The sequence below is a fragment of the Lipomyces chichibuensis genome, assembly GCF_038497645.1.
Source record: "Lipomyces chichibuensis strain CBS 12929 unplaced genomic scaffold V1513scaffold_27, whole genome shotgun sequence".
Classification (NCBI taxonomy): Eukaryota; Fungi; Ascomycota; class Lipomycetes; order Lipomycetales; family Lipomycetaceae; genus Lipomyces; species Lipomyces chichibuensis.
In genome coordinates, this window is record NW_027117479.1 from 96,332 (window position 1) to 109,374 (window position 13,043).

At 48.2% G+C, this 13,043-nt stretch overlaps 4 protein-coding genes across 4 annotated transcripts; 2 read left to right on the top strand and 2 right to left on the bottom strand.

The window, feature by feature from the left end:
• Nucleotides 1-1,094: 1,094 nt before the first annotated feature.
• On the bottom strand, nucleotides 1,095-2,921 carry V1513DRAFT_149533 (FAD dependent oxidoreductase). The gene is made up of 2 exons (XM_066894230.1): nucleotides 2,542-2,921; nucleotides 1,095-2,428 (listed from the first exon to the last, which is right to left on the bottom strand). Exons 1-2 carry the CDS (start codon nucleotides 2,591-2,593, stop codon nucleotides 1,248-1,250), a joined length of 1,233 nt encoding a protein of 410 aa, XP_066752369.1. The 5' UTR covers nucleotides 2,594-2,921; the 3' UTR covers nucleotides 1,095-1,247.
• A 670-nt stretch (nucleotides 2,922-3,591) lies between these two features.
• V1513DRAFT_471575 (uncharacterized protein) lies at nucleotides 3,592-6,160 on the bottom strand (the record flags this gene model as incomplete). Its single annotated transcript, XM_066900157.1, has 7 exons — nucleotides 3,592-3,894; nucleotides 3,948-4,023; nucleotides 4,080-4,241; nucleotides 4,298-4,467; nucleotides 4,521-5,351; nucleotides 5,401-6,043; nucleotides 6,097-6,160. The coding sequence occupies 7 exons, from the start codon at nucleotides 6,158-6,160 to the stop codon at nucleotides 3,702-3,704; spliced, it is 2,139 nt and encodes a 712-aa protein (XP_066752370.1). The 3' UTR covers nucleotides 3,592-3,701.
• Nucleotides 6,161-6,567: 407 nt separating this feature from the next.
• On the top strand, nucleotides 6,568-12,507 carry V1513DRAFT_402661 (uncharacterized protein). The gene is made up of 4 exons (XM_066895537.1): nucleotides 6,568-7,262; nucleotides 7,310-10,843; nucleotides 10,897-11,374; nucleotides 11,429-12,507. Exons 1-4 carry the CDS (start codon nucleotides 6,705-6,707, stop codon nucleotides 12,193-12,195), a joined length of 5,337 nt encoding a protein of 1,778 aa, XP_066752371.1. The 5' UTR covers nucleotides 6,568-6,704; the 3' UTR covers nucleotides 12,196-12,507.
• On the top strand, nucleotides 12,248-12,941 carry V1513DRAFT_448634 (uncharacterized protein). The gene has a single exon (XM_066898555.1). It carries the CDS (start codon nucleotides 12,402-12,404, stop codon nucleotides 12,801-12,803), a length of 402 nt encoding a protein of 133 aa, XP_066752372.1. The 5' UTR covers nucleotides 12,248-12,401; the 3' UTR covers nucleotides 12,804-12,941.
• Nucleotides 12,942-13,043: the final 102 nt, after the last annotated feature.

The following is a 13,043-nucleotide window of genomic DNA, read 5'->3' on the forward strand; positions in this document are numbered from 1 at the left end:
GGAAGATCGGAAGCACACGAAAGAGCTCAGAGAATAAATATTTACCTAACCAAGTGCACTGCGGTAATATTTCAGAACCCACTCCGTGCAATAGATGTCAGAAATGATGAGAATATTCTTAAGCACTTCAGGCCGTCAATTATGTATGTACCGCACCAGCTGCATTTCTGGTTGACTGTGCAGCCAAAGCTTCATCTGGTAAGTGCTCCCGACTCAACTTTCTCGACTGTTAATTCCAGCTTGGCACTATACTCAGTTAGGACTAACACTGTGCGGCTTAATGCACTCTTGATCAAATTTGGTTAGAGTCTGGCGATCTCAATGACAGGCCTTCCATTCCAATAAAATATCCATAATTGTCGAGTTCCCGATAAAAGACTTCGCCATCCGGGGATGCGAGGAGATCTACGCATTTATTGGTAGCATCTGTGGGCCTATATTTTCTTGACCTGTTTGGCGGACGTAATTTGTTGCCTAACCTCACTTGCTGCAAGAAACGCGGAGACATAAATAAATTTTATCCTTTAATTTCTCATAACTATTCATCATATTAAAGGCTCGTCTTCGGATCAGCTACGTATAAAATTAACGCCGGAGCATTTTACAAAGCGATCCATATGTATGTATTATAAATTGCATTACTACCGGTTCGTGAACAAACGTATTTCTTATCCCAACGGCTTTAAGCGACATGCAACATGTTAGTGATCTACTCTTACATTGAGCACAAGGACAATCTATCGACGTGTCCGATATCTGATATGGATGTGTCTACCCGTTATGCTGTCGCCTCCGTGTAATCCCATCAAGGGTCTTAACGCACTCTTTTGCACGTCCACTCGCACCTATCGCTCAAAATATTCGGTCACTCTACGAGGAGCTCCATGCCGGTTTCCGCTAGGCTATCTTATGCGTTTATACACGTATAATACACATTCATGAGAGTTATCGTGCGGCCAGAAAGATGCATTATCATATTGGAAATAACTCATTATTAGTAGTAACAAAAGAATACTAATAAAACAAAGCGCTAAGGAATATACAACAAAACGAACGAGCAAACCAAACATATATCGAAGCATTCCCAGGACTTGCATGCTGACCATACACAAAACTTAAAATAACATAAACCGGCACGCAAACTCCGCGTGTTGTGTTGATATAGGCAAAACTACTCCTTTTCATCCACTTTCATATGAATTTTGTTAAACAGTCAAAACATACTATGCGTAATAGCCAATCGTACCTTATTCACCAGGTAGTGGCCCGCTGACAAAATACCGCCTTGGATCCAGTGGTGAGACGTCCGCGCTCTTAGCTTCGCCATCCAACAAAATTTCGGCCATGATCTTGCCGGTTCCCGGAGCGTTATTGATACCCCAGCAACTATGTCCACTGGCCACGTAAAGATTCTGCGAGTTTGTCGGACCTATTAGCGGGCCAGACGTGGATGGGACATCAACCACCGGCAGATAACATGCTTGCCGCCGAGTTATCCTACCGCCTTGTAGCTCCTTGCTGACAATACCGGCGTATTTGACCAGTTCCTCACATCGCTCCTTTAAAACTTCGACATCATCGGTGGTATCCGGAATTTCGACATAATTGTCCCCTTCACCGCAGATGTAGACCTCGTCTTTGCGCGCGTATATTTCGGGTGATATGTACTTGCCCTTGGCAACTTTGAGTTCTGTGAATAGAGCATACGCAGATACGGGACGAGAGGGGGTGATGGTGATGGAGTGTGCCCGGAGACCAGAGACCGGGCATGTGGGGAGAAGGCGCGAAGTCCACGGACCTACTGTGATGACAATCTTGTCACCCTCCAGAATACATGACTGTCCATCCGGCGACACTTTCGACTCGGATGATATTGACTCAGCGGATGAGGCTGCGGGAGTGTAGACTACTGATTCGACGGCGTTACCTTTGGGCGAGTAATTTAGCTTTTGCACCTTGCCCAGCACAAGGTTGACAGCACCAGATTCCTGCGCTCGCCGCAGCATGAACATTGTGAACTTGTATGGATGGACCTGAGCAGTTGAATCTTTTCCCGAAAGCGACGTCCAGCTCTCCATGATATCGGACCGGACCCAGTCTAAGTCTTCCGGAAGACCAATATCAATCGGCTGCTGCTTCGATACCCGCGCTCCTTTGGATAGATTGCCTTCTAGTGACACAGTCTGCAGCCGCCTGTATGCCCATTCGTCGGCGCCATTGTATTGTTCCGCAAGCTCCTCATGGAGTTTAAATGATAGGGGAACAAGTTGTGACGGGAATGCCCATAGAGCGAGGAGACCGCCAGCCTTGCCACTGGCGCCACTTGCAGGTCTAGTTGATTCTATTATTGTGATTTTGTGGGTCTTGGGCGAGAATTGTGGATGTCTTGTGAGGTAGTACGCCGTGCAGACGCCTATAATGCCGGCTCCTGTTGCGACAGTTAGCAATCAACATCGATAGGATCAACGATGTCACAATAGAGCAATCTCTCGGATCTAGCGCTTACAGCGCACCGCTGCACGACTTTCAGACAATACATACCTACGATAATGATATGTGTTCGTCCATCGTCTGCAGAGGCTGGCTGTGGCATTCTGGGATTTGTGGAGGTGACCGCCTTCGCGGTAGATGCAGATGGGGGCGCCAATGTTGCGATGTCGACAGCTGCTACTGCCGTAGCAGGATGACCAGAGCTAACTCTAATCCGCCGGCGGAGTAACTGGTCGACAAGACCGAATTCGAAGCGTTGCGGCCAGATGCGGACTGAAAGATGCGGAAAGTATGGGACCGCGATTTGGCGATAAAAAAGGAAATTAGGTCAACGCACCCGCAACCATGCAGGACCTAATCGCGGGACCAGGGCCGAAAGTGATCGTCGGCTACGAATGAATACTCTGCCGGGAGATTGAAAATATACGAGACGAAATAGATGAAGCTGGAGAGTGGAGGGGACCTAGCGTACAGTAGTCTGTAATTTCAACTTCGAGTTGAGCTGGTGAGGGCACGCATACGATCTTGGTCGAAGGCCACGGCGAAGACTCGCACTCTTAGCTGTCCATACTCGAGTGAGAAATGTGGTGTGACCAAACACGCCACGCCCGCGCCGCACCCTACCTCATGCTTCAGCCACACCACTGAACTTAAGTCTTTACTGGTAACATCCTCAACGGACGTCCTTTTGCACCTAACTCCAGTCCTGAATAATTAAATAGGTCTCTCGTCTATGGCAATCGCAGAGTGATCGTGATAACTACACAAAATGCGCTGCTGCGCCGACGTGCAAGCCGTCCGGGATATGATGGCACGAGTTCTTGACAACCACCAGCCGAACGGCAAATGGCCTGATTTCGGCTGCTAGCCTTATGTCGTCATGCAACCTGTGTGGCGATAATGCAACCACCACCGTCAACGGTTTCAAGCGCGAACGCAGAATATTTATCTGATGTCGAGTTCTGAACATATTAGGCTTGTTCAGCATCATGCCATTGGATATCACCTCAACATTCTAAGACGCTTCACAAATGTTTAACAATACACAAAAACAAACGCAAAATGCTCCGGAACGCCTAGATGCTTAATATGACTCACTACTGTGATTAGTACGCCCTCCCATATCCAGCGCCTTTATAGCCCCGTCCTCCACGATTAATCCGACACGAGATTCAACAGTCTCTGTCAGCCACAGAATTCGCACAAGACGATCATCTTTTCAGCCGGTAACTTCCACTTACGTACTCGAGCTTCTCTTCAGCAACCATCACTGTTAGAAACTCACGAAGTTCGTCGACATTGCGTGAGTAGCCGACTTCCTTTGGAATCAGCATCTTCAAAAACGACTGTATGCGGTCGATCGGCAGCGCCGGTATATTTGTTAGCATTCCATTAACGTAAGACCTTTTACAGCCGTTAGACATCATGTACGAGATCGCAAGACGTTAGTAACATACCAGTAAATGCGCATCTCCTCGGTGGCTTTCTCCTCTGTTGTCTGGACAGACGATTCGGCCGCATCATCGACCAACACTTGTAACAAGACGATTAGTAGCAGTACTTATCGAATACAGACAGAATTATCATACCCTTCTTTTTGCTCTCCTCAGCGCGTTCGAGAAGAATGTACTTATCATTGCATGACTCGTCCTCCTTCAAGACATCGTTTTTGATCCAGAAGCCGAGCGCGCGCCGCGTGGATGTCTCGTCTAAGTTCAATCTCGCCGTAAGCTCAGTAAGGGTATATGTGGCTAACGCTTCGTCAAAAAAACATTGTTCAACGTAATATGTATCAGAGCATACATACACCTTTCCTGAAACAGGTAAATCATTGAAGCGCGGTCAGGCGAGACAGTGAAGTCCAAAGTCCGGTCTTCCAGCTCGAGTGTCACGTCAACACTACCAAGTCGTTTCAACCACGTAAGCTTCCGAGCAGATTTTAAAATTGAGAAGTTGGCTGAATATCGATTTAGTTGTCTAGTTTCTTTGTTAGCAAATTCTATGTCATTTATCAACAATTTCTGACATACTCCTCAATAACAGGCGGTAACGCAAGATCCTCATCTCGGAACGCGGGCCAGAACAACTTTGACAGCATACTGGCGTGCACAATACGGGCAACAGGATAAGTACCAGGCGCCACCGTCGTGGGATCATGAATGTTCGAATCCACACGTTTACTTTCCAAGATATCTTTGACCATCACGTCACAGTTGTGCAGATCAGATTCACCAAACAATAACTTAAGTAGCTCTAGATGCATCATCTCTCTGTCAATTTCATAATTCTTGAGGTCTAGGAGTCTGTTCGCCAATACCACCACAATCTCCTTGACAAACACTTCTTTGTTATCGTACAGTGACAATAATGAACCAATGAAGTCTGACGATCGCTTGTTTCTAAAATCAGGGGCAGCATCAACTGGATCCGGAACCCAATTCATGTCAGAGTAGCCATTATCATCCACTGCATCAGCGATTTGAGTACCAGAAGAAGCAGCAAGCTCTTTACCCAATTCAGAAAGATCCCCTGTATTTGCATCCTCTACTTCTAGCATGCCATTTACAATACACTTGACAGTATCTTCACGTTCACGTAAATATCGTCGAATCGACCGGGAGACCTTATCTAGCAAAACCCCTCTCGGCTCTAATAGCTTGAAGGCTCTGATTGTTGACATGTAGAATGAAATGATGTCTGATGTATTCGCACCGCAATGTAACAGCCGAGCATGGCATGCGTTCTGGAATTCCGTAACGAGTTGTGCGCGGTGCTCTTGCGTCTTCAGGCACATTTTGAGATATCCAAGGGCCGGCATTGAGTCTGGAAAGTATATAACAATGTCAAACATTTCCTCAATACTGTAGAGTATTAGTAGATGTTATTCCTAACCTCTCGAATCGAACTCACCCTAATTTTACCAAACATTCTGTGGCTAGCTCGTAGAGACGTGCTTCAAGCAAATCATCCCTCCGAATCAGAACACTGATACACCGAGATATGGGCCCATATATAAGATTCTTCAGTTGCGCCATCAGGGGTTCCGCACTCTGTTCTTGCTCCCAGATTCTCGCATACTGTCGCGATATGTAACGCGGCATAAATTTGTGATAGACTTCGGCCACAATACGCTCCATGCGGTCCTGCACTTGCAAAACATCTATTTGCTGTCTAATCTCCGCCAAGAATGCAAGTCGCTGGGCTTCATCACGATCATCTACCATCTGGTTCTCCTCGTGCTTGCCGCAGGCTGTTAAATGATGCTCGACCAGCATATGTGCAATTAACTGAAACTCATGATCAGACAATGCAATATCTATCATTGCATTAAGTGAATGTCGGAACCGTATCCGTGCTAGCATGTCGTCTTTATTCGAGTTGTCGGCATATATGAAAGAAATAGGAAACATGTAGTGATGCAATGCGTCGCATAACGTCGCAAAAACTCTTTCCAAGCCATTGCTGACTGAAATTAAATCAGACAATATTCCAGGAATGCTAGGATTCTTAATTGCTGGTAGTCCATGCATTGCAAAGTGTGAACGCACAGTATCTAGCGGTCGTGAGCCAGAAATCATCTTATCATTAAATTTCATACGTGCATACCGATATACCAATTCAGAAGTCGGTCCATAAGATTTCTCTGCCGTAGCCTTGCAGCTGCAGCCATGACTGTATCTCCCGGGGAATGCAACATCGTCTGAGGCATCATCCAGCTTGTGACAAGCTGCCAGTCGGCGGTAGCGAGACGCGCAGACTCTTCGTCATTTTGAAGCAATTGCACATCATTCCGTCGATCTGCGGCCTGAAAAACAATGTCATATAGCAGCCCCTTAGATGCTAACCACGGATTCACCGGTCGACTCATCTCGCGCGCGATCTGGGATCAATAAGGAACGGCATATTTTGGCCCTGTCGTGCTTTGTTTATTTAACATGTGGGCCCTAACCCAAACTTCTAGGCACAATAAAATGTAGTACATGACCAATACTGTGATCACGTGATCGTAGTTAACTGTGGAGAGGCTCGTCCTTCATATTAGACTGGGCGACGACAAGTCCCCTTTTAGTCGTATCAGTTGCAAGAACCACGAACTTTTCCTCACGACCACGTTGTCCTATCCCCGTCGCCAACCATTTTATCGCTATATAAGACGGTTGGAGGTACTAGACACGGGAAATCGGGTACCGGCTTAGTGCCGGCGTGTTAGGACAATGAATCACCATTCACTTCCACAGCAGCAGCAGCAGCAGCAGTCTCCGAATGGGATCCCCACACCTACGCGCTCGGGTTCTGGCAATGGAACTAACTTCCTTTCGCGGCGGATACGTATCAAGAGTACCGGGAAGCGGTCAATGACCGGCGGTGATAGCAGCAACAGTAGCACGCAGAGTCTGCCGTCTCAACAGGTGCGACCTTCCGCACCTCGTCGATCAAGTACCATGTCGTCAGCTGCGTCTAGTACAGGGTCACTCACCGAGGAGGGGAGACTATCTCCTACGTCGTCGAGGAGCTACTTGGGACACACGACTAGTGTATCGTCGCAGAGATCAGTAAGCAGTCAGGCGACCGTCAGGCAGAGTAGCTTTGAGTACCCAATATCCGGTCAGGGTATTATGCATTCCGGGGATACCAACGATGATTCTCAGAGTCTATACAGCACGCAATCACGGGGAGCAAGGTCGAGTATTGCGAGTGTCGCGACTGCGGATTTCATGCTTGAGAAGCCAAAGAACGATGCTACAGTTGATAGGATGTTCCAAGAGTTAATGGTGCGCACCCTGTCGCCATGATCAATAATATAAGCTTACGAATTTAGAACAAACGCGATTTTAAGTCACTTCCGCAGCAAGCAAGACAACAGATGCTCAATTATTCGACCGCAAAGAAGTGGATGCTAATCCGCCAGGACGCCCTTACTGAATCCAAGAACTTGCGACGAAAGAGTACTTCGAGGGAGAACGAAAATTCGCCGGAATGGTATGTTCGAAAAATCATGGAGCAAGCAATCTCTTCGAAGCAGCTGGGCAATCTGTGGGTGTGTCTTCGCACGGAACCGATAGGTTGGGTACGACAATTCATTGATGCGCAAGGTCAGTTGGCGCTATGTACCGCAATTTCACACATCAATATGCGGTATTCACGGAACACTGAACTCAATGTCGAACTTGAATATGAATATGTGAAATGCTTAAAAGCACTACTCAACCTGGAAGATGCAGCAGACGAAGCACTGCGGTCAACGAAGTGTATTCCAGCTTTGATTGGCTCGATAGTGTCTCCGCGATTAGCCACGCGACGATTGGTAACAGATATCCTTACTTTCCTTGCACATTGGGCCCGTCCATACGGGCATACGCAGGTTATCAACTCGTTCGATCAACTGAAAGCAAATTTGAACGAACAAGGCCGGTTCGACGCATGGATCAGTACTGTCGAAAACACCCTCAATGGTCGTGGCAAGATGGGCTCCCTTGTTGGCGCCAGTGAAGAAGTCCGTGCCGGCGGCGTCGGCTCTGAAAGTCTCTTGATGGAATATAGTGTTGCGACCCTGTTTCTCGTCAACATTCTCGCACAAGGCTCAGACGATATCAAAATTCGAGTCCACATCCGTGCACAGCTTAAGGCGGCTGGCTTACCTCGCATATTGCAGCTCATGCAACAATTCAATTATGAGCTCGTCAATGAGCAAATTCAACAATATGACGACGCTGCGGCTCTCGATTACGAAGATCTCATGGAAAGGCAGCAAGAGGATGAGATCCGCGACTTAGACGATCCTGTAGAAATCGCGGAAGATATCTGGAGACGAGTGAGAGGCACACCGTCAGAAGATTTCTTTGTGTCTTCTATGCAGCATCTACTGCTGGTGCGGGACGACAAGAATGACGATCGAGCAAACGCGTACAAATTAATCGATGGTATTTTGTCGTACGTCGTCATGGACAGGATCTTGCCGGATCGGGATCTTCGTTCGACTCTACAGTATAGTATCCAAGAGATCATGAATAAGATGCACTCCGACGACCAAGCTCGCCGCGCGATTTTGGAAACGAATGAAGCCAACAAGCGTGCGGAAACAGCGATCGCGGAACGAGATGAGATGGCGCGGCAGGTTGCCCTCGGCGCCGACGGTATGGTCGCTAAGCTCAAGAAAGAAGTGTCGGAACAAAGTGAGATTATTGCATTGCAACGACGTACTAACAACGCGCTGCGGCATGAACTAGAGGAGTTGACGCGATCGCACATGAGTCGCCTTCAGAACTACGAGATTGAGACTCGTGAACTCTACTTGCTGCTGCAGCAAGCAGAGTTTCCCGCCCCGTATGGGCAGGCATCCAGCGGAAACAGATTCAGAGCAGACGACCGAAAAGCGGTTCTCGAGCGGCTCGACGCGCAGCTGGCAAGAGAGGAGATTCAGTACAGTCAAGAAGGCAGAGCGTGGGATGCAAGAACCGAGATATCACCGCAGTTGCGCCAGTTAAGGGAACGCATGGAGGCCGTGAAGCGCGAGGCTGTTGAACGAGACTATTTTCAGAGTGCGGCCAACAATGCTCTTCTCGGCAGTTCTCGCGGGCGGGAGAGCTACGTTACCTCGCATTCGCATTCGCAGTCGGCACCCAGTCATAGTTCGTACCATTCACAGACTTCGTCCTGGTCGCCATCAATTAAGGAAGAGTTTACAGATAACTCGAGTCGCACGAGTTATGGAGATGAAGACGAAAGTTCGGTAAGTTTTGAGCAGAAGGCGCGCATGGTCACGATCACCCGACCACGTGGTCCACGCAAGCCTCTACCTAGAGACTCAGCACTTATCAAGTCTGCTTCGGCGACGTATCTCGTAGAACTCACAAAAAAAGTCAAGAAGATCGATGGTAGCGACGACGAAAAGGATGACGATGATACTGCGGATGTCTTCTCGGAACGCTCGGTCTCGTCTTTGTCGCGGCCGATTACAAATTTATCTGTTGGCAGTTCGATCCCTCATTCTGCATCCACGTCGGATATATCATTGCTGCATCAGCCGGCATATGGCCCAGACTCTCTAGATACTGGACGCGTGTCATCACCGTCAGGGGCCAGTATGATTGAGCCATCTTACGGGTTTGGATCGCCCCCGCTATCCGTCAACACGCCTCGACTTGGCGACGATGTCACGGGTCCCGCTGATGCATCAAGTCAGTTTGGGTTGTCACCGCATGTCATTCCAATCTCTGTCATTCCAGCTACTCTTTCAGAGGACTCTGCAGCTCCCGGAGCTATTACATCGGTAGAGCCTGCTCTTTCTACGTCGTCACAGTCTACAAAACCTTCGGATCTTGCTACCGAAGTTCCTGCAATGCTTTCGGTACTGCCAGTTGCTGGTGCAGAGGACTCCGCTATCACACAGACTTCCAGCACAGAAGTGACATTTGCGTCGACTGAGAATCTGATCGCTAAACCTGACGAAGCAGCAGCAGGAACATCATCACCACCACCACCACCACCACCAATCCCAGACAATCTCAAATTCTCAACTTCACCACCTCCGCCTCCGCCTCCACCAATTCCCATGAACTTGCAATTTGGATCTAGCGACGGAGCAGTTCCGCCTCTGCCTCCGCCTCCGCCACCATTGCCAGGAAACCTTACATTCACGGCCGGCCTGCCGCTACCACCACCACCACCACCACCACCACCACTGCCCGGCAGCCTAATAGTTGCTAATGGTGCCGCGCCTCCGCCTCCACCGCCTCCACCGCCTCCCCTACCAGGTGTCATTCCGATGGCACCACCGCTACCACCACCAAGCTTAGGCAATACGCTTCCAAAGGCATTGTCACAGACACCTACGCCAGAACCCATAGTTCGATCGAGAAAAAAACTAAAGCCCATGCATTGGGAGAAACTCGATGCCGTCGAGTACACGCTTTGGGCCGTCAAAGACGACGACGAAGACGAAATTGGCAACGGCGCAGACGAGCAAGACAACGGGAATTCCGACCTGGGAGCTTCACCCCAGTATATCAAAGACAAAAGGAGGTCTAAAGTGAACCAGAACCGCAAGAGCACGCGGGCGGGGATATACGGTGTGTTGCGGCAAAAAGGCATTTTCGACGAAGTTGAGCGAATTTTCGCGGCCAAGGAGACCAAGAAAATAGGTCCCGGTGCACGCAAGACGATGGAGGAGAAGAAGTCATTTATTTCTCGGGATTTGGCCCAACAGTTTGAGATTAACTTGCATGCTTATGCGGGCTTGGCTGTCGATGAGATGATTAGGAAAATATTGAGGTGTGATCGGGATGTTATAAATAATACCAACGTGCTAGAGTTTTTGGCAAAGGACGATCTTGTGAGGATTCCGGACTCTGTGGTGAGTTTGGTTTTGTGAATTTGTCGTGCTCAAGAAGATGCTAACGTGGATAGTCTCGAAATCTGTTGCCCTACAGCACTATGTGGGGAAATTCGATGGAGAAAAAGTTGCGCGAGAAAGATCCGTCAGAACTCACACGAGCAGACCAGGTGTATCTCGAACTCTGCTTCAATCTGCAAGCGTATTGGAAATCCCGCATGCGAGCACTCCTACTCACCTGCAATCTGGAACGGGACTACGACGAGCTGCTGAGTAAGCTCACACTGGTAGACAATGCCAGTGAAGCGATCCGAAACTCGCGAAACTTGAGAGATTTGCTGGATATTATCCTAGCAGTAGGAAATTACATGAACGATCCGACTAAACAGGCTACTGGCTTCAAAGTCGGGACATTGCAGCGACTGGCTTTTACGAAGGACGAGCAGAACACGATGACTTTCTTGCATTACGTGGAGAAGATTGTGCGGACTTCGTTTGGGCATTTGGATGAGTTTATTGATGATTTGAAGGACGTTGTTTTGGCCTCTAAGTGTATGTCTGCATCTATCTGCTTGGCTTGTGCGTCAGAATATGCTAACCAAATAGTGTCTGTGGAGCAAGTACAGTCCGACTGTCGGCAATTTATCCAGACAATAAAGAATGTTCAGGATTCGGTCGACTTTGGCAACCTGTCGGACCGCAGCATCTTCCACCCCGAAGACCGGGCGTTGAAAGTTGTCCTGCCATTCTTGTCCGAAGCTCGTACCAAAAAAGAGTATTTAGAAGAACATTTGCAAAATACTGCGACGACGTTCGACAATGTCCTGAAGTACTTTGGCGAAGACGCAACGGATGCAGCTTCGCGCGCAAGTTTTTTCCTCAAATTCGCAAACTTTGTGACGGATTTCCAAAAGGCACGGAAGGAGAATCTGAATCGGGAGGACGAACAGCGGATGTATGAGGCGCGCCGGAAGAATCTTCTTGATGCACAGAAGAAGGCAGTTTCAGCTGATGAGCTTGGGTTGCAAAGCACGGAGGAGAAGAAGGAGGGTGGGCCGGAGAATGCGGTTATGGATAATTTGCTGGCTAAGTTGAGGGCGGCTGGGCCAACGGCTGGTGATGCACGTGCCGCTAGAAGGAGGGCTCGGGCGGCTGCTCGGAAAGCGCAAGAGCGGTTGAAGGAGAAAGAAGAGGGCAATGACAAACAAGAAGGGGGCAATGAGCATCAAGAGGACAACGGGTCTGAACAGAACGCAGATGAGAGGATTGAAGAGGGCAAGTGTAAAGATGAGAATGCACAAGTAGACGAAGACAATCTGGGAAATGGAGTCGGCGGGCGAGCCACTGAAGGAGAGCTAGATTTGGATTTGTAACATGGTCAGGCAAAGTGGGCTAGGTAGAGGGAATTTGCGTGCATAATAATGTGTAATGTTTAACGAACATGATGTATGTATAATAATATTGCATTTGGGATATGATTTTACATCATTGCGCCAGCGAAGATTCTTCACGAGCAGGCCGGTCGCAGTTAACTGCACTAGGAAACATCCGAAGGCGACAAAATAGGTAGGGCGGTGCGATGATTTCAAAAGAAGATTCATGGTGGTTTAGTTGCTTTTGGACTGGCCTAGATTCGGCTTGCTATACACGACGGAGGAGACAGGACCGCATAGCGACAATGACGCATCAAAATAATATTCTAAAAAATATGATTAAATTAGCAGTCTGGACACTCTCTTCGTCCCTCTCGCCAGTTATCGCACTGACTGGCTCTGTAATTTACATAACTGACCGTATGTCGCCCCACATAACAATCGGCATCATTTTCATCGTCAAGGAAATTTCATGGCTTCAAATCACCAGTATGTTCGTTCTTCTTCTGCCATGTGCACGTTTTTTACATTCACCTTTGTTATCCGCTAACTTAAATATTTTATTTGTCACCACCCACCTACATACTGTACTCACAGCCTTAACCTAATCCGCGTGTGGTATCCCAAATAAAGAGTAATTCGGTTGTTTAAGGCTTTTGTTTTACTATATTTAAGCTGTTAATCAATTGTGCTTGTGGCCCAAGGCCTCACATATTTTACTTCGACTTACCGAGCCTAGTTCCATGTGCAGTTGTATGGAAGGGTTTCGTGGCGTTGATACTGGGAAGGTTTAATTAAGCAAACCTCTTTGCGATCAATGAAATATTAGAAGCAGGACATGTCACTCG